Source organism: Podarcis erhardii, assembly GCF_964252035.2.
Source record: "Podarcis erhardii genome assembly, chromosome: 6".
In the NCBI taxonomy this organism is placed as follows: Eukaryota; Metazoa; Chordata; class Lepidosauria; order Squamata; family Lacertidae; genus Podarcis; species Podarcis erhardii.
Genome location: NC_138510.1, coordinates 36599124 through 36619727, shown reverse-complemented (window position 1 = coordinate 36619727; position 20604 = coordinate 36599124). Strand labels below are relative to the sequence as shown.

The window sequence follows — 20604 nt, the reverse complement described above, 5'->3', positions numbered from 1 at the left end:
TTTCCAATCAAAACCTTTTGCAGAGAGGTCTTTTAATGGGCATGGGTGCCACCTTTAGAATTAAATTTTTTATACACATCCTAACAAGTTATCTCCCTTGAGTACATTTTACCTTGCCTGGATTTATTATTATTATTATTATTGCAAGTGCCAGCTGTTCTTTCAGAGTCAACAGAGCTCCAGCTGTCCAGTGGCAATCTGTGAACGGTGCGATTAGATTTCTGTACTGCTTCTAACTTGTTGCTGAGAAATGACAACCTTTTCCTTGGATCTTGTATACAGTAGCATCTTTGAACAGACAGGACGGGTCCAGCTTGGCATTTTGTACTCTGTGGCTTGATCATTCCTCTAAAATGTATCACCATATGTTCAGCATTGTATGGGCCATTTGCTGCTGCTGTAACACAAACACACAATCCCCTTTGACTACCACATCCCTGTGTAATTTGATGTGCCTTTCTTCCTTGCAGTGCACATAGAGCCTGGCACGTGCGAAGTCATCGCTGCTCACAGGTGCTGCAATAAGAACAAGATTGAAGAGCGCTCACAAACAGTGAAATGTTCCTGCTTTCCAGGTCAGGTGGCTGGGACGACGCACGCTGCTCCTTCATGTGTAGATGGTAAGTGAGCAGGTCTCTCTGTAAAGTGTGCATTTGCGTTTGGAAATTGCTGTTGAATGGATTAAGAGTCCCACCCCTAGCTCTGGAGCCTTAATTCTAGTTAGGTGTGCCTGCTGGGAGATTTACATTGGATACTTCTGGCTTCGTAGTTTAAGCAAAATCAGCTGTATATTTAGCTGCAATCAGAAATAATCTCCTGCTCTTACCGGGTTCTTTATGAAAGCACAACACACTTTTCAAATGGGTAGAATTTATTATTATCATTTGACAGCTGATGGATGTGCATTTGAGAAACCAGCCCCGACAGCTTGATTCACTTTGAATAAAGTCACATTCAAATAAACGTAAATATCTTCAGGATCAAGAAGTTAGTAATTCAGCCATCATCACCAAGCAAGCCATGTCAATCCAGGTTTGCACAGCTTCAAATCACTTTGTACAGTAGTCAGCAATACTGCCTAAGTGGCGCTCCTATTTCTTACCCTGGTTTTGAATTTGTGCCAGCACCAAAACATCTGTGTGGGGTGCAGACACCACTTAGGGGCAGAGTGAGATAGTTAAGGCCAACACAGCAATCATGACCCACTTCAGTGGGACTTACTTCTGAGTACACATTGTTAGGATTGCAACCTAACAGATCAAAATGGTTGAGGTCTTGGGCTGAGCTGCATGTTCTTCAAGTGAACATTTTTGGTGCAGAAAGGGGCACAACAACAACAACTTATTGATTCCACGTTCCCTTCAAGGAGCTTAATGTGGCATGCATGGTTCTCCCCCTTTCCCTTTTGTCCTCACCACACCCCTGTGTGGTAGGCTAGGCTGAGAGACAGTGACTGGCTTAAGATCACCTAGTGAGCTTCATGGGTGAGTTAGCATTTGAACCCTGGTTTCCCAGGTCCCAGCCTGAGACATTGACCACTACACCGTCTCCAAAGGCTTTTTTCTTTCACGCTGGTTCTCTACTCTTCACATCTGGAGTTGGCTTCTCCCTATTAAAGCTGCATGTTTTTGAACTAGTAACAAAAGCCACAACACCATTGCAAGAGCAGAGACTGAAGGCAGACTGGCAGAACATGGGGAACTATGTATGCTGTCCCAGGGGAACAGAGTCATAGGGCCCATCATTACTGTTTGCTAGGATTTGGAATTCATTCACTCTCAAAAATGTCCCGCTGAAGTAACTCGTTAGTTGTTTCATTTTCACAGTCTGGGTACAGAACTCAGTTTGCCTCATCCAGATCTAAGGCTCTATCCACTGGCTGCACATGGGGACCTTCTTGGAGCGATGTGTTTTCAGGCATATCTTTGCAACCATTCTTTAAACTTCTCAGGATAATTCATTGTTAGGTAATTGATTTGGGATTCAGTACTTGTGAAATTCTAGACTAGTGGACTACCTCTGTTTTTGACTGCGATGGATATTGGCATTGGCCAGACATGCTCGAAAACTAGAAAACTGAGACTCCTGCTCTTCCTGGAAAACCGAGACCACCAACACTTTTGCTGCTAAAGGGAAGGGAGTCACATGCGGGACAGAAGTCAACAAGACTGACCTTTCCCATCATTTTTGTCAATAGTACAGTAGGCTATAGACAGCCCTCCCATGGGTCCCATAGATCCTTACTCTTATATCCAAAATGCTTTTTAAAAAAATAAAGGAAATTGGTATATAATTTCAAGTGCTCTTCTTCTTCCCTTCTCCCTGGCAAAACAAGGCCTACATTGCTGGAGAATACAGATCATGGAACTCCAGCATATATGATAGGTAGGGGATGTGGCACAGAAGGAACCACTGGGTGGTATTTCAGAATTCTGTAGCTCCAAAGGTTTTTAACGCAATCGTGGCTCGGTTAATTGGTTATACAGTATGTGGCACTGTTGTCAATTTATTTAGTTTGCATTTCGCCCCTCAACACGAAGGTTCCATACTTATTCTGAAAGATAAATCACTATGATTACTTAGAGATAAATGACCTGTGGGTTGATTTGCTCAGTTTCAAACTCTGAACCAATATTTAATGCTCTTGTATGAATGTTCCTTAGTTTAATTCTGAAAGGGGCTCACTTTACAGGGCTCTGTTTCCTTTATATTATTTTTTAGTCAGCAACCAAGTAACCAAGGCTGGTTCTAAGGTCTATTGTTGATTTATTTTTATTTTTATTTTACTTAGAAAAGCTTGTTTCTGCAATGTAAGTGCTACCAGCATGAATAAGAACATGCCATCTAATCACCTGTGCAAAGCACTAACCCACCCACCCCCATCTATATTTTATTGAGCTGTGTCACTCTGGATCTATCTGAAGTGGCTGGAAGCCTCTGCTGGTGCATTATTGATTGGCTTGGCAGCTTGGCTGGTGCAAATGGATTTGTACATGATGCCAAGAAACTACTTAAAAAACACAGGATACAATTCCCATGAAAGGTTGCATCCCCAAGCAGCCTCACAAAGGTGCTTCTTATTTTGTGAACAAAGCAGTTTCCCTGAAATTATCCACTGGAATTTCACAGAAATTATCGTGTCCACATCAGTTGCAGCCCGGACATAAAGTTCTTATGGATGCTCTACATACCTCAGCAATTAAAAGTGCTAAGAAAGCAGAAAAAGATTTCTAATACAATATATAATATGGTTCATATCTCCCAGTCACCTCATCCTTCAAACCATTGGTTGAGCTATTACTTCTGGGAATGATCAGAATCATTTTAACTGCTTAGGTGAAAGCTGTCACCAGTACAGGTTCTAGGAAGGAAGTGGAAGTCTAGCTTGGGTTAACAATGAACTTCTCCTATGGCCAGCCCCCCCCCCCGCCCCGCCCCAAACCCTGCTCACTCAAGACTTTCCCTGGCTAAAGGTGAATTTTTCGTTATAACAATCAAACAATCACCCTATCTTGAAAAAACAGTCTCTAGTGTAACATGACCATGGAAAAGTCAGTTATTAGTACAGTGGTACCTCGGGTTACATACACTTCAGGTTACAGACTCCGCTAACCCAGAAATATTACCTCGGGTTAAGAACTTTGCTTCAGGATGAGAACAGAAATCATGCTCCGGCGGCGCGGTGGCAGCAGGAGGCCCCATTAGCTAAAGTGGTGCTTCAGGTTAAGAACAGTTTCAGGTTAAGAACGGACCTCCAGAACGAATTAAGTACTTAACCTGAGGTACCACTGTATCTTGTATTGTGGGCCACAATTAGACTCCATCCCTTGGACTTTGCTCTGCTTTTCAGTTTCAGTTTCAGTTTTGTTCTCTACAAAAAAGAGAAGCATATTTGTTTGCCTGCAGTAAGATATAAGTTTGTTAATTTTATGGTTATGATGAGCAGGGGAGAATTGGTTCTCATTGCTGAAAAAGTGAACTTACCGTCCAGAAGCTTTCACAGATGTTTATCAAGCGTTTTATAAGTTTACAAAAGGAAGCATATTGCGCAGTAAATACAGTATACTACAGAGTTAAGGACTCAGACTCATGGACTTCAACAAGAAATTTAGGCATATTATTCTGAAGCTCTGCTCTCCCTAACGTTGCACTGCAGTATGCTCTTGCTTGATACTAAACCTGGTTTTATTCTTTTCACATTGCAGTTTTAAAACTTTTTTTAAACAATAACAAAAACATGCTCCATACTTGTTTACAGTTTCTTAGTTATAGCACAAACTTTTGCTTGCATTGCATTTTCTGGTGTTCGTTTGGCAGTTATCCTGGTGTTCTTACTAAATTTTCTGTTAACTTGGCCTTTAAACAGCCCATTATGTGAATTAACACACTCTGCATAGATGAGTGTGATAGGAGGTTATTGCCTCTCCCTTCCCGTGGCCTGGCCCTCCCAACCTCCTCCAGTGAATATGGGCATAGGGTTGACTGGTGCTATATGTGCCTCCACGGTCCAATAAATGCCCTGCCTAGAAATGTGGGTGCCCCACCTAGCTGCAGGACCACCTCTTCCTAGAGAAATCTGGAAGTTGTAGCTCTGTGAGATGAATGGGCATCTCAACAGCACCTCAGCACTCTTCACAAACTTTGGTTCCCGTGATTCTTTAGGGAAAGCAATGAGTGTTTAAAGTGGCATGATACTGCTTTAAATGTGTTGTACATATGGGGCCTAAATGACATCATTACTCCCTTCCATACTGTCTCAGAATAGCAGAAGGACTATTCACTTGACCTGAAATGTTCCCATTACATAGGAAGCTGTCTTATATTGAGTCAGACCAGTGGTCCATCTAGCGCAGTATAGTTGACACTTACTAGATATGGCTGTGAAACATTTCAAAGATGTGTCTTTCTAGCCCTGCCTTGAGACGCCAGATACTGAACTTGGGACCTTCTCTGTGTAAAGCAGACCCTTTGTCTCACAGAGCTATGGCCGCTTTCCTCAGTTAGTTAGATCACCTTCCAAATAACCTGGGATAGTGGTTCTACCATATAATTTGTGATGCAAGTAGCTCTGTTGTAAACATTTAAAAAAAAAGACAAAAACAATTATTCCGATTACAGAGAGTTCTCTGTCAGGAGAGTCTTCTTTTCACTTTGCTTCAGGGCCCTTTTCAGTTGATTTATATCAACAGCTGGTTCTTGCAGGGCGGTGCGGGTAGATGGAAGAGGAGTTCCCTTCACTCACCACAGAAGAGAGGTTCTGAATTACCAATGGATCTGGCACAACAAACTCTGGCTATTGCTGGATTTGGGGGAAAAAAAGTAATTGGCTCAGAGAACAAAAACTTCATCCCCTCAGTGAAACGGGCCTTCTCTTTTCCCTGTAGTGGAAACCTGCTGTTTGATTGGCAACCCCCAGCCTCTGAACGAGTGAGATCTCTTCTTCTATGCATCCTGAAGAATTAATGTGCAGAACTAGGAGGTTTTTTCATCTCCCGAAGTACAGCCCTACTCCTGCATGATTTTTAGATTGGTCTCAAAAGCCCTGCTCCCAATTTCTCCACCATCTGAAACAAGGCAGGGGTTTGGGTCTTTTCAGCTGAGGCACCACACCTTTACAATCCCTTACCAGGAAAGTTCCCTTGGTGCCATTTTAATATTCATTCCAGGTTTTCTTTCAGTGCCAGCTGAAAACCTGTTTGTTGTCCCAGGATTTTGCAGTTTTTATCTGTTTTTAGTCTATTGTTATTTAACTTCATGAAAAAAATGAATTATTGTTTTATTTCTTCTTGGTAATTTTGTTTTATCTGTTTTATAAACTGTCTTGAAGCTTTTTTTAACAACCAAGTCGTATATAAAGTTTATGAAACAAAAAATATATCAGCACTATATATAATTTAACTGCTTGCTGTGAATTCATTTTGATTGTTATTTCCTGTGTACTTAGTTTTGTAAGCTGCTCAGCGAGCTTTGGCTGAATGGTAGCTGACAAATAGTTTAAATAAAATTAATTAATTAATCAGTCTTGTGTACTTGAGCTGTGAACTAGAATTGTATCAACATTCGCAGACGTATTTACCCAAATTGCACCTGCTACTCACTCTGGACAAGTTCCAGGACCCAGTACAGTCTTTCAAATGTAATGTTAACCCAAGGATGGAGAACTTAAGGCCCTGCAAATGTTAGACTCCAACTCCCATCATCCCTGACCATTCATCATGCTGGTTGCAGCTGATGGGAGGTAGGGATCCAAGAACACCTGCAGGGCCATGTGTTTCCCATGCATCATTTCCATGGATATTCCTGTCCTGTTGTGAGAATGTATGGCGGCACCTGGGCATCCTAGCTGCTTTGATTTCCTCATTATTATTTTTTAATGGATGAAAAGCTCTTGGATCACCTTGTGTAGTTGTAAGTTTACTAAGTACACTAATCCTGAAAGTTGTTCTCCTTTGTCCCAAAGGCCTACTGAAACCACCAAAACATTTTGGCTGGATGTAAATATTTGAAACAAATCTAGTCTTAACTATGGTTGGTTTAAACAATTCAGGAGCAAACCATAGCTTATGATCCAGGTTTGTTAAACAAACCAGAATTTAAACAGTGTTCTCCCAGCTGGGATGTAATGCTAGTTTAAAACTGGAAGCTAAAGTGACTGTGCTGGGAGAAGAAAGTGGAGAATGTGAACCTGAGGCTCACAGCTGCCTGTGCATGTCTGGGCCAGTCTCTTCCTTCTTCCAAGTCTTCCCATTTCTTTTTTCTTAGCCTTTCTGTTGTCCTGAGTTGAGAAGAAGATGACAGACCAAGCAAAATCAGGCTCTGCAGTTTTAGTCTCCTACAATGCCACCTTTGACTTTAGCCCAATGTCTAAGGTCAGAAAGAACTTGAGAGAAGCAGACCTCGCTCTGATTTTAAATTAGGGCCCTGGCACCATTAGGTACAACATCTCTGTTTCAGTTAGCCTCTCAAGGTTGCTTTCTCTTGCCCATTTGTCATTAACATGTATTTTGTCTTTGAAACTGTCAGGAGCCAGGGAAGCCCTAATTCACCAAGACAACTCTTCCCACCAATTCTGTCATGGTGTGCACTTCCTGCCAAGCTCATTCAATCCCCACACCTCCCTTTTGAACGGAACACTGCTGCTTTTTCATTACATTTCTTCCTCTCTGGCCCTGAAGGATTTACCTGATGATCTTTCCGACTTTGGTCATGTTTGTGGCAGAACTTGGGTTGATAATGACATGAGTTTTTCTTATGACCTGTGTCTTCAGATTATTCCAGTGTTGCACTGCAGGTTGGCATGGCGGATGGCCCCTATAGTGGGTAGAGACACAAGTATTAAAATATGCTTTGGGGCTGCTTGGTTCAATTGTAGTACTAGCCAGCACTCCATCCTTGGGATGTGTGAAGATGCAGTGATGCTCCTGCACCGTTTTTTTTTTTAAAAAATGTGTTTAAGAGGTTATTTTGTTTTCCTGCTAACCATGCTGCCTTAAATGTGCATCTTGCATTTGATCTTAGTTAGTATTGTCTTATTTTCATATTTTGCACTGTTGTGTTTGATGCTTTATGTTTGATTGTAGACTGCTTGGAATTTTTTGGATATTAAGTGGTATAGAAACTCATAATCATAACAACAGCGACGACAACATGAATGAATGAATGAATGAAAGGGAATTGACTTGAGTGTTCATATTGGTCCACTCTGGAGCTGACCTGATAACATTTAAGATTATGGTAAACGTTTCTTTCAGTTTCTGTTTATATTGGGGCCTTTTGCTGCCACAAAGAGATGATCCACTTCACTGACTGCATACACTTTCTCCTGAGGAGTAAATAACTGTAGTGTCCAGTCTGGTGTCATTGCTTTGCTTTGCTTTGCTTTTAAAGTCCTATGCCTTTCGTTTTCTCCTAGCCTCAATAGTGCTTCAGAAGTGGTGGTGCCAAATGCAACCATGTGTAGAAGGAGAAGAGTGTAAAGTGCTACCAGATTTGTCCGGATGGAGCTGCAGTACTGGAAACAAAGTAAAGACCACCAAGGTATTCCTAATCCAAGATGGGGGAGAGAAGGCCGAGTCAAATAATGCTCCACCTCTCACACACCCCCAGAGGGCATTGTTGTGATCCTTTTTATGAGATCCACTTAGTGCATAATTTTGTGAATGACAATTGTGATGCTTTGAATCTATTTCAAATAGTTGACTCTGTTTTGTAATATCTGGCAGGCCAAGTAAACAACAGTATGTTCGGGGCATATAGTGGCTCAAGAGCCCCACAATGCATCTTGTCCATTCCTGACCACCTGTCATAAAGATCTCAGTTCAAAGTCATTTCAGATAAGTGACAATGGATATCTGACTTCTTTGTGTATTTGTTAGGCAGTTGCTATATACCTAAAAAAGGATCGCCATGGCCAGTGCAATGGCAGGAGGTTTGGGAAGGGAAGAAGAGAAAAGCAGCTGTATGTCAGGAAGGCAGTGGAGATCCACAGCTTACACTGCAGCACGTTTTAAGAGATCTCAATACAGTTTCATGTGACAAAAAAATCAAATTAGAGTACATGGAGACAGGAACCACAAGACTCTTCATACACCTACCCGAGATCCTTGTCCATCAAGCCTGAAGCTACTCTGAGAAACTTTAGAGTGCCATTGTTGCTTCAGTTACTGGGTTGTTTAGTTGCTTATATTTCCTTTTTTATTTTAAATGTAATCAAAACATGTAATCGGAACTGCTTTTTCTAATGCTCGGACACATATTCTGAACAAAGCCATTTTTGTTCAAAATGGGAATTTTTCTGTTTATTGCTCAAAAGTGGGATGTGCAACACAATGTAGTGTGGATTGCTCCAGCAGTGTGAAGTTCCAGCCAGTCAGCCCATCTTCCAGGATACTCCATTCTATTCTCTCCCCACCCCTGAATTTCTATTCTACCCCCACCCCCAACAGATGCTCAGCATTCTGTGGTTACTGAGCAGGATCGGTCCTTCTTGTGCTGTTCGGGGGTGGGGGGTGACCCTTTAAGTTTTCCCTTCTTAATACTGTTACACCACATTCCAATCTAAGTGGTGTGAGATTCCAGAGATGCCAGGCAAGCCCCCAAGAGGGTCTGTTGCTTCTCCCATAGGCACAGCAGTCTTGGATCCAAAATAGCAAAAAGCCATGCTCTCTGTCCCTTTTTCTGCCTGTCAGCCCACGTGGTGCTCTGACTCCACTTTCTCTGCAGCTTGCAAACTCCAAACTGATCTTCCTGCTCGCTTATGTCAGGCCAAACTGAAATCCTAAACCTTTTTCAATCCCTTTTGTCTCTGCCCACTGACACACAGCTGGAGGAGGAGCTTCCTTCTCCTTGCTGTCTGGCACTGAATTTCCTGATGGCCCATCTTTTGTAGGGTTTAAGACTTGGCCATCGTCAGCTTTGTTCCGCCAATGACCCACACTCAGCTAGCTATGCCAGGCTGGACTGGCTAGTCAGTGCATGCTGAACACAGCAGTGCTTGGCACAGTTTAATCAAACCTTGATTAATTCCAACCTTTACTAAATCCAGGAATTATGGGGAGGATCCGGCGCCTAGGAATTTAGGGGATCCTTGCCCCCCCCAAAACTTACAACAGTACTTCTTGTGAAAAAAAATAAAAAAATTCCTTCCAGTAGCACCTTAAAGACCAACTGAGTTAGTTCTAGGTATGAGCTTTCGTGTGCATGCACACTTCTTCAGATACTGAAGAAGTGTATCTGAAGAAGTGTGCATGCACACGAAAGCTCATACCTAGAACTAACTCAGTTGGTCTTTAAGGTGCTACTGGAAGGAATTTTTTTATTTTGTTTTGACCATGGCAGACCAACACGGCTACCTATCTGTAACTAGTACTTCTTGTGGTTCTTCAAATCTTGGGGAATCCTGAATACACACTGATACCCCATTCTTGTTTCTATGGGGCCCCATTTTTGTGCAGTCCTGTTGGCAGATTTTATTTGCTATTAGGAGTGATTTGAAAGTGCAACTCTCATCAGAATTTACACAGCAGTAGAAAAGAAAATTTAGGAGAGACTTGGGTGAAGTGCGCTCTTTAAAAATGAACCTTCTCACTTCATCTGAGTTAAATATCATTTCCCCAGAAACTCAAAACCTTTTATTTTTATCCACTGGAGATGACTTCATTCAAACAAGTTTCTTTCCAGATTAATCCTATATATCTTGTATAGCATTCAATAGCAGAGTGACAAAATAAGAAGTGGATGAGTAGAGTGAGTCATCAGTTGCAGAGTCAAAGCAAACGTGAGCCGGTAGATGGAAATGGGTTTGGGGTCTTCCCTTCTAATGGGTGTTTAGCAACAGCATCTTATGCAAGAGCAGTTAAGTGTGTAGATGAAACTCCTCCCAGCATCCCAAGAAATACAATAGTGGAGGATGGTTTGCCTGTAAGACGCCTGCCAGCCTTGGCTTGTTGCAGCCACTTCCCTCTGCTTTGCATCACGTTCCAGCCAAGGACTTTCCAGCTTGTCACAGCTCCTCCAGTTGGAGCAATCATCTGTGACAGAGAGCTACATGATTATTATTTTCATGGCTTGCTGAATACCCTGAAGAACAAGGTATAATTAAAATTTTATCAAACTCATTAGTAATTACATGTATGTCATGGTTAATCAGTTGCATAATTTTGTAATCATTGTTCATACAGTGGAGCATAATTATTCTTCAGGCTTTGCTTGCTTCGTGCTTCCATCTCCTTTCCACGCAAACACCCCATAAAATTATCCTGCAAAATAGCAGCCTGTTGTTCCTTCCTTATCTTTTACTCGACAAATAGCATGTTCACACTGAAGAGCTTTTAAAAGAAGAAGAAGAGAGGGAGAAAGTATCAGAGCAGCCTCTGTTGGCTCAGGAATCAAAATGCTGCTGAGTAATCAATCACAGCAACTCCGCACCACCAACCTTTCTTTATCTGTTTCCCCTTTGCTTGCTCCCCACTTTTCCTGGCAGTGTTACAATTTGACATTATTCACGCACCCTTTGTGCTCTCAGAATGTGGAGCACTTGGCAGTAACCCATTTGGCCCACAGCCAGGCTCTCATTCTGGCTTCCCTCTCCAACAGGAAACAACACACTTTCCTTCTTGTAGCATCCCCGCCCCCCGTAGCTCTAATGCCTTGATCCATCTTTCACATTCCAGAGACATACTGCAGAAACCTAACCCAACCCTAGTCTTTATTGTGTGGGGCAACCCATGCTCTTGCAACCATGGTGTGTGTGTGTGTGTGTGTGTGTGTGTGTGTGTGTGTGTGTGTGTAGGAAGGGCTTTGGTGCTTATGTGCCTGCTGCACAGAAATAGCAGGACAGAAGGAACAAAATGTAGTCTGATGAGACTGCAGGGAGGCGGGAAAACATCAAGTTCTGAGTAGGCTGAAGAAGAAGAGGACAGGTGATGTATTCTCTTAGGGCTGAATGTGATTTGCAGTGACAAGGAAGAAACCAGTCGTCACGAAGGCACTGCTTAGTTGAACCTGCTGACACTCCTGCCACCTTCAGCAGTTCCTGGAGAACTGCTTCCCATATTACTTCTTTAAAGACACAAGCAATATTTGTCTGCCCTAAGCATTTGGATACCGTAGAGCAGGAATGGGGAACCTGTGGTGCTCCAGATGTTGTTGGACTCCACTTCCCATCATCCCTGACCATTGGCAATGTATCCTGGGGCTGCTGGAAACTGGAGTCCATCAAAGGGCCCCAGGCTCTGTATCCCCGCCATAGAACATGGGTACTACCAGATTGGGGATAATTTGGGACTGGTGTTCTTTTGTTGTTGTTGTTTTTTGTTTGTTTGTTTGTTTGTTTTGCAACATCCACACAAGGTCTAATTTAATCTGGATTTACCCTTTCTGGGGGATAGCTGGTGAACATTTTTTAAAAAAATACCCTCTGATGCCAATGTCTGGTTTGTAGTATCTCAGTGACCTGCTTGCAAAGTAAGCAACTGTCTGGAAGCACCCTGTGACTTTTGTCTGGGAAATGAATGAGGGTTTGCCCTTCCTTATCTCTATGTTCCTTCAAAGAGCAACGTGTGAGTTGCTTTTCTCAATCTGGTCATCTCAGCCTCTGCATTAAAGCAAACCGCCTCTGTTTGTTCTGTCCACTTTGAAGCCTGGGATCTAACCGCTATGGTATTACTGGATGGGCAGTTAAATAATAAGCATATCTTCCCCCCCTTAGCTGTGGGTCTCTGCTGCGTACAAATTGAGCTTCTCTCTCTCTCTCTGATGCTCTCAGTTTGATCTCCTTGCCATTTTTGCAATGGATTTGCTAAATTGTTCCTGCTGAAATGTGTCTCTTGTTTGGCATGCACACAAGGGCAGGGATAGAATTTAAATAGCAAAATTTCAAATGCATCCACAGCTCTGATGGCTGCCTTGACAGAAATCGCTAGTCCTACTGTGAAATCCATAAGAAAGGACATTGTAATGGGTAAATAGGGCTCGGTACATCTGAAGACTATGAAATCATCCACAGCCATTGGAATAACCCAGCATCTCAAAGCCGAGACACAATTTTCAGGCTGCTGTTTAAGAATTTGTTTAGACTATTTACCGTGCACATAGGACACATGGAAGCAAAGAAAAGCAGGCTCTGGGCTTAATATAAATTATTGCCTGCATGCCAGACACACCTTTCTCTTTTACCCCCTCCCCTCCTCAGAGCTTCTCTTAATGATTTCTCTTGTAAAATGCAGACACTTGCTTTAAATTCTTTTGAAAGGCTTACACACTCTATGTTTTCTCTGCAGGCAGAGTCATGTAAATGTAGCTATGTTAGATGAATGCTAAAGAATGCTTAATAATAATAATAATAATAATAATAATAATAATAATAATAATAAATACCTAGCACCTCTGCTGCTAAAAAGGTCACTTAAGGTAATCTTGGAACTGGAAGCCTTGAGGTACTTGAAAGAATTAACATGTTAAGTTACGCATTTTTGAACAGATTCCATTTTGGCCTGCCCCAAATAAATCTTCCCCCCACTCCCCCCAAATATCCTTAGCTGTTGCTCTTCAATCTTAGGTGCACAGTAGGCATTTTAGATTTGAAAGATTTGGCTGTCTTTCACTGCCCCTCTTTGTCTATATGCATGCAAGAAAAAATGCATGGCTTGAGGGTATGGAGCAGAGGCCAAGCAGACAAGCACAGGAGTAGACTATTTTGCACCCATTTGCAAACCCACTATAAGATCATGTTCATTTGGTGGATGGAGGATCCTGCCTTAAGAGACGCAATTGCATCAGGTTGGATTTGTGTGCCTTTCCAATGCTGAGAGTGATTCTGCAGGCTGCTGTTACGGGGCTGAACTTGTCACTTTCAAATGTCAATGATATTTTTCCAGGGCTGGCTTTTTATTGATCCTTACATTGATCTCTGGGATTTGGTGACTGATTCCCCTTCATAAAGATAATAAGCCACTGAGAGTCTGAGGCGCTTTAAAGGTTAACAAAGTTATTGTGGCCCAAGTTTTCATAGACTGGAACCTACCTCTCAGCAGACAGTGGCAGAGCTGGCAGGACCGGAATAAAAAGTGGGTGGACCAAGAGGTGATTCTTACATCCAGTGGGTTACACTCCAACAATGCAGAAACTAGAGGTCCCAGCGCGCGCACACACACACACCACCTCTCTCCATCCAGGCAGGCAAGAGGCATGATCACAGTCAAAGGATATATTCCAGCCAGTCAAAAGGACATGACGATGTCATGGCAGAGGGGCATCCCACAGAGGGGTCTGGCCTAAGCAAGGGATATGGCCTTGGAGAGACCCGAGGGCCAGTTAGAGATGTCTGGAGGGTCATGTTTCTTTCCCCATCCCTGATTTCATAGAATTGTAGAGTTGGAAGGGACCCCAACCCCCTGCAATGCAAGATTTAATGCATCTAACAAAACAGGAACTTGCCTATAAAAGCTCATGTGATTATAAATAAGGTTAGCTTTTCTTTTTTAAAAATCCTTTTACTCAGTTGTTTTCCTGCCCTTCCTCCAAGAAGCTGCAGGCACTCTACATGGTTCTCGCCTCCTTTTTTCATCACAACAACCCTGTGAGGTAAATGAGGCTGAGAGATGGTAACTGGTCCAAAGTCACCCAGTGATCTTCGTGTCTAAGAGAGAGTTTGAACTTGGACCTTCCTGGTTCTAGTCCAGTTCTCCAACCACATAATCATGCTGATACCACAGTACTCTGTTGGGTCTTAACTTCACATACATACTTATAGGGCCTGAATTGGCTGTGATTGATCACAAAAGAAATATTAGGTTCTTGGTGAATATCTCTATGAAAATGTTGAACAAAATTATCCAGGGAATGAAGTAACTCCCTAAGAGAATAAGTTACAATGTTTGGGGTTTTTAATTTTGAGAAAAGACAAGTAAGGTGGGGAAATGGAGAAAATATAGAAAGAGGCTGTCAACGTCTCTTACTAAAACTCAGGATGATCCAGTGTTGGAAGATTCAGCGTGTGGTCAAACTTTGGAATTTGCTACCGCTTTGCACCCGCTTTCAAAGCAGACGGACAGGTTTGTGGAGGATAAGGCTTTCTGTGACTGCTAGTCATGATGGCTGCGTACTGTTGTAGGTGGTGTGCCTCTGAAAACCAGTTGCTGGGGAATGCAGCTGGAGCAAGTGCTGTTCCACTCATGCCCTGCTTGTGGGCTCCCTACGGGCATCTGCTTGGCTGGTCACTGTAAGAATAGGATGCTAACCTAGATGGGCCTATGAAGTGATCTGGCAAGGTTGTTCTCTTGAAGTGCAACATATTAATATGGCTATGTATTTTGTGGTTTTATCTGGTATTTTAATGCTGTGAACTGCCTTAAGATCTATGGATGAAGGACGGTACACAAATTTAATTATCATCATCATCAAATAATTCTGATGTACCGCAACCTTCCCACGTGGACTGAAATTCATGTCAGAATGCAACCATATGCTTGCTTAAATAACTTTGATATGATTTTCCTATGTAAACATTTTGGCTTGTCTCCTCCCTCCCCGCCCCTCTGTTTGCTTCCAGAATGGTTGACTTCTGAAAATTACATGTTTCAGTCAGCTCACTACTATGGAATGTTTTCTTCTCCCCACAAAATGAAAGAAAACGTTTGGGGGATCGGTTATCTTATGAGGAACAGGTCTGCAAAATCTTGTTAGACGTCTTCTGAATGCTGAATAGGAATGGTCGACTTATCCTCCCTATTGCTGCAAACTCTTAGTGCATCTTTTTCAATGCAGAGCAACTTCACCTGCAAGGAAAGCCAATTCATGCAAGAAATCTGTGCATGCAATGGAATGCACAGGAGGTTCTGGATCAGAGATAATTCCTTAGATCACCAGATATCTGTCTAATGCATTTTCCTTTATTCCCAGGTGACAAGGTAGATTTGAGAAGATCTGCTCTCATCTGATATGCATCTGTGTTGACATGGCTGGCACTGCAGAAATGGCACAACGTGGCTTTTCTCCAGGTGCAAGATATTCCTTCTACGTTCTGAAGACCTGGAAACAGAAGGACCTCATTGGCACAGGATAAGATGCAACTGTGGTATAGGATGCCTATTTCTCATGGGCACTTTATTGTTCTTCCTCGTGTACACCTGCCAAGGGAGTGGTGCTGCAGTTTGCTCCCTTCTGGAAGAACAGCACCAAGGATTACAGGAAAGGGGTGACGTACCTGTCTGGGCAGAGAACTTGGGAAATTTCCCTTGTTTTTGAAGATAAAATACTGCATCAACCACTGATTCAGTGCAGCCTCTAAGGTATTTAACCATCAGCTGCTACTAAGTCTACTATTATGGGTCTTGAATGCAGTTACAAGAACTGCTCCACATTCTCCTTCCATACCATGGATATACCTGCAAAAGAGAAGAATGTATTTCTTCCCCTAGTGCTCAATTAAATATTGGAGTTGCATAGAATCTGTTGATAACTACAAAGTGGGGGAAAGCAATTTTCCTTCCTTTGAATTCTCCTGTCTCTGTAGGCTGGCTCTGATGATCACTAAAGAGAATCAAGGTGTCGAGTGGGTGTCAAGTTCACAATTCAAAATAAAATTCGTGTTTTTACAAAATCTTCCCAATTCATGTTTTTGTCGCTTTCATAGAAGACAGGCTTCGAGTTCTGGAAACAAGGAACCAAATTGTGAAACTAGAGGAACTACAAGAAAGACCATGCAGTTGCTCCAACATTTACCCAGTTACCAGCTTCAGATTCTGTACCTGGACGGATGGAAGAATCTACAGTACAGACAGAAGTTCATTACACTTTGTTGGAAGCACAAGAGATGAGAACAAGTATTCATAATGCTTTCTCTTCCTTTTTCATGAGTCACCAAAAATGTTCTCTCCTGGTCTTTCCCTCTCCTGTTCAGTAATTAATCAGGCTTACTTATACTCTCATCTCTTCTGTTCCTTCAAAGTCACACAAATTACTGTTATTGTCAGAATTCTATTGCAAATATTAGAAATTGCGAGGGGGGAAGGTGTGTTCTTCTCTTTGCTATGTTGTGTCTGCTACAGTCTTAAATTTTACTCAGAGAACTGAGAGAGCTTAGTTACATTTAGTATTAAATAAAGACTTGTACTTGGCAACTGTAATGAGTGCAGATCCCTCTCAGGGACCAATTGATTGCTCTTATACCTCCTCACAAGAAAATATTATGAGAACTAAGTTAAACTTCCCAGCTTATGATGCCATTGCTGCTTCTGCTGATATAAATGGAGGAGATGATCCACTTTAATTCAGTGGGATTTGACAAGGTTTTAGGAAAGGGTAGGAGAAGACAATAGACAGAGAGAACCGACATAGCTTTGGTGAAGTTCTCTCATTGTTTCTGGATGCACAGGACATCTAAACCCCAAAGTGGAAATGCTTATTCAAATCTTACTTAGCATTTTTCATAGCAAATTAGAACAACAGGCATATAACAGAAAGATTAGGGTTTCTTAAAGACAAGTCATTGCTGATCTTTCCTATTGGAATGTTGAGATCCGCTCCCAGCTAATTGGCATCCATGAACATGTTCCATGTCTGTGTCTCATTATGTCTACCTTGATCATGAAGGTTCATTGGTTTGACTTGGGGGAGGGTGGTGGCTGAGGCTGAGAATGATTGCTTACCCTTGCTAAGTATAACCCAAAGTGAACACCTGACTCCAACTCAACCAAGATGGATGTCAGGAGCTCCCGGAGAGAATGGGCAAACAGCTGCACCTTCAAAACTCTGCCTTGACCTGTCCAACTTGGCACTGGCCTGGCCTCCATGCTGTGACTGTATGACCTGCTGACTTTGTTATCTAAACGTTTTTTTGTAACAGACAATGTTATACCTGCTTCGGATGCGATGTAAATACCAGGCTGTGAAATATTAAAGTTCGTTTTAATCTCTGCAGGATGGATTTGTTCATTTAAATATGAGCTTGTTTTTGAGGCCAAGTGGGGGAGGAGAAGCTGTGGGCTTTCTGAAATCATCTTCAAGTAATCGAAAAAACAATTGAGCAGTTTACAACAGGGGGGTTGTTCTGATGGAGGAAAGAGAAGAACCTCATTATGTGTACCTGCTTAAACCATGTCAATCTATTACCTTACCTTTTTGGCAAAGTGGTGTAACTCTTTCTTGAGTACAAAAAGCCTGTCAAAATGTTGCTGGCTCCCCAAGGGTTTGTAACGACTCGGATAAGGTTCAGTCCAGTTCACTGCCAGTGACTTGTCAGTGGGCAGAAGTAACTCTGTAAAGCAGGGGTGAGAAACCTGTGGCCCAACAGATGTTGTTGAACTTCCATGAGTCTTGGCCCATATCCAATGGCCATGGTCAGGCATGATGGGAGTTGTAGTCCAACAAGATCTGGAGGTTGTCTATCCCTGTTATTCAGCAAAACAGCCTTGTTTCCTAGCACAGATGCAGGCACACAATTGATCCACTCAGGGAATTGGAGGCTGGTGCGCTCCTGCCATATAACCATCTGGCCTCTTCCCTTCCCCTGCGTCAAGGAACACAAGCTCCAAGCAGAGGGGCAAGTTGCATATGAGATATTTGCATAGGCCTCCTTACCCTGTAATGACCTGGAATAGTGTCTGTACTCATGTCATAGAGGGGAGGCTTATGGTTCCAACTCATATATATGCTTGAACAGACAGTGGTAATTTAGTGAATGTGTTTGACACAGGAATCTCTATTTGCATCATTTTGTATTTATTGAACTTCACCTGCTGTTCAGTTAACTCATTTATTATTTTGAAGCTCCTCCATATGTTTGGAGCTTTGCTCGCCTGAATAACTTGGTGTAGTCCAGTTCTGATTCCAGGTCACGTATGCATCTTAAATAGCATTGCCCTTTATACTGATCCATGGCAGACTCTTCCCGGCACTGTTTACTTCCTAGCATTGTCAAAACTGTCATGAGTTTTAACACACTGTGCATGTTTCCCCCAAATCAGTTACTGATCCATAAGAAGGCCCCATGCTCATATGCTCAGACTGCAAAGTATTCTTGGGACTTTATCAAACATCTCTCGAGAGTTCTAAAATATACACTATCCATGAGATCGTATTTATCCATTTGCAGATATTTTCACAAGATTCTAAGAGCCTGATGAGGCATGACTTCTCTTTGTAGAAATCTGATTCTTCTTTAGCAAGGCTTGTCCTCCTTGGTGCATGGCTTAAAAATGTTGACAACAATTTTTCTGGGATTGGTATTTGACTGACTCTCTTGGAGTCCTGGATCCCCCCCCCAATTTTAAAAATTGGCATTACCCTGCCTACTATCTAATCCCCCAAAGAGCTTCCTTCACCTTGTGTGTTTTACATCAGGATGTTACTGTGTCTCTGCTCTTTGCATTCTGCTCTTTGCATTACAGTGGAAGCCATGACTGTAGCTTCAGCATTAAAGAGTCGGTTTTCCTGGACAAAGCAGCAGGGCAAAACAAGAACAAAAATCCCTTCGACCCAGAGCTTTAAAGCACAGACCTGTGCCTAGAAAGTGCAGGGCAAAAGGTGAGTGTGACTGAGCCCTGAGTGACAGCAGCTCTCCATGATTTCAGACAAGAAGACTCACCCAACTGTACCTTGACATGATGGAGATTAGACCTGGGACTCTCTGCATGCAAACCAGATACTCTCCCACTGAGTTGTAGCCCTTCCTCCTCCTCATGTCTAGTTTAGCCCCAAAATAACAAAAGTTTTATCTCCAACAGCTCAGAAAGGAGTAAACTGTGGTTATACTTAATCTGATCATTATAGTTGAAGCGAGACAAATCAATTCACCTCTTTGCTCTTCTGGATTTCACTCCTAGCTTCCCTCTGGATTCTAGACTCTGGCCTGTGTTCATTGTGTAGGGAAACCAAAGCAAATTTCATATGCTGGAAATTCCAGCATCCTACTGAAGCACTTGGCAAAAGATGTTGCTGCCGTTGGGATATTTGACAAAAGCGTTAGCCTTGTGTTAATTTCATTAATCTTTAAGGCAGCTTTTAAACTGAGTTAACAGAGCAGCGAATAATCAGGGCTTTGCCAAGCCTTGAGATGTACAAATGCACATAGAAAGTGTGTGGATTTACAATGCATCCATTCATATAGGTGCGTTTTGTTTGAAATATTTCTAGAGAAAGCAAGAGTTTAAAGCAATTGGGCTGGGGAAGCAATAGACAGAAAGTCTTTTATTTGCCACCAGCAGCTGTATTTCCACATGTGTAAGGAGGGTAGAGGAGTTACTGGTGGGGGAATGATTAAATTGTTGCCCTGGGAATTCTGATTAGTTAGAAGGAAATGTAGTTAAGACCAGCAGACTAGAGTATTGATGACAGTACCCCGAAGGAAGCAGGGAAAAAATGGAAGGCAGAGACTAGAGAGACAGGCATCAGAGTCTCACATGAGGCTTGTTCCTATGCTACACTGAACACAGATAGAAGCTGTTTGTGTGAAAGAGCAAACAGCTGTTGATTTGTACAGCTCAGCTATTGAAGGCACAGGTACACAGACTCTACATTTGTTGAACCATGTCATTTAAATAACTACAAATGTAGAATCAGCTATTGCAGACAACTACACTGATTGTACTGTACACTTGTTTAATATAACCTGGGAATGCTCATATAGTAATCTGAAGCCTCAGCTTATGCAGATTTATTTGGAAGTAAATTCTACTGTGTTCAGTGCAGTTTACCAGCAAGGAAGTGTGCATAATATTGGAATATGGAGCACTGTAACTAGGCCTTTTGGAGCTCTCCAAACTGAATGAAGCAGGAACAGGTGAGATTTAATGTAAATGTAGAGTGAAAGGTGATTTTAGCTTCCTTCATATATAGGCTGATGAGAACTGAACTAGGAAATAGATTCTGGAATTGAGATGCAAAATGCACGGAAAATGTCAGCTGGCACCAAACTAGATGGGATGTTAAATATGCCTTTGCATTTAACATACATTTTCCCTGATATGCACCAGCAGAGAGGGATTGGTGCCAATGCAGGGAGTGGGATCCCCTGAAAGCAAATATCAACTTCAAATGGGCAGGGCGGGGGGGTTCAGGACCACAGCAGCAGAGAAAATAGTTAAAACTCCTCCCTGCCTTCTGCAA

At 42.3% G+C, this 20604-nt stretch overlaps 1 protein-coding gene across 1 annotated transcript in view; it reads left to right on the top strand.

Annotated features, from left to right (window-relative positions):
* TAFA3 (TAFA chemokine like family member 3) overlaps positions 1-17418 on the top strand; it is a 91224-nt gene extending 73806 nt beyond the window's left edge. Inside the window, exons 4-6 of the mRNA XM_081865077.1 lie at positions 471-620; positions 7913-8037; positions 15400-17418. Coding sequence (XP_081721203.1) covers positions 471-620; positions 7913-8037; positions 15400-15411 — 287 coding nt within the window. The 3' untranslated portion in view covers positions 15412-17418. The remainder of the gene's footprint in view (positions 1-470; positions 621-7912; positions 8038-15399) is intronic.
* Positions 17419-20604: the final 3186 nt, after the last annotated feature.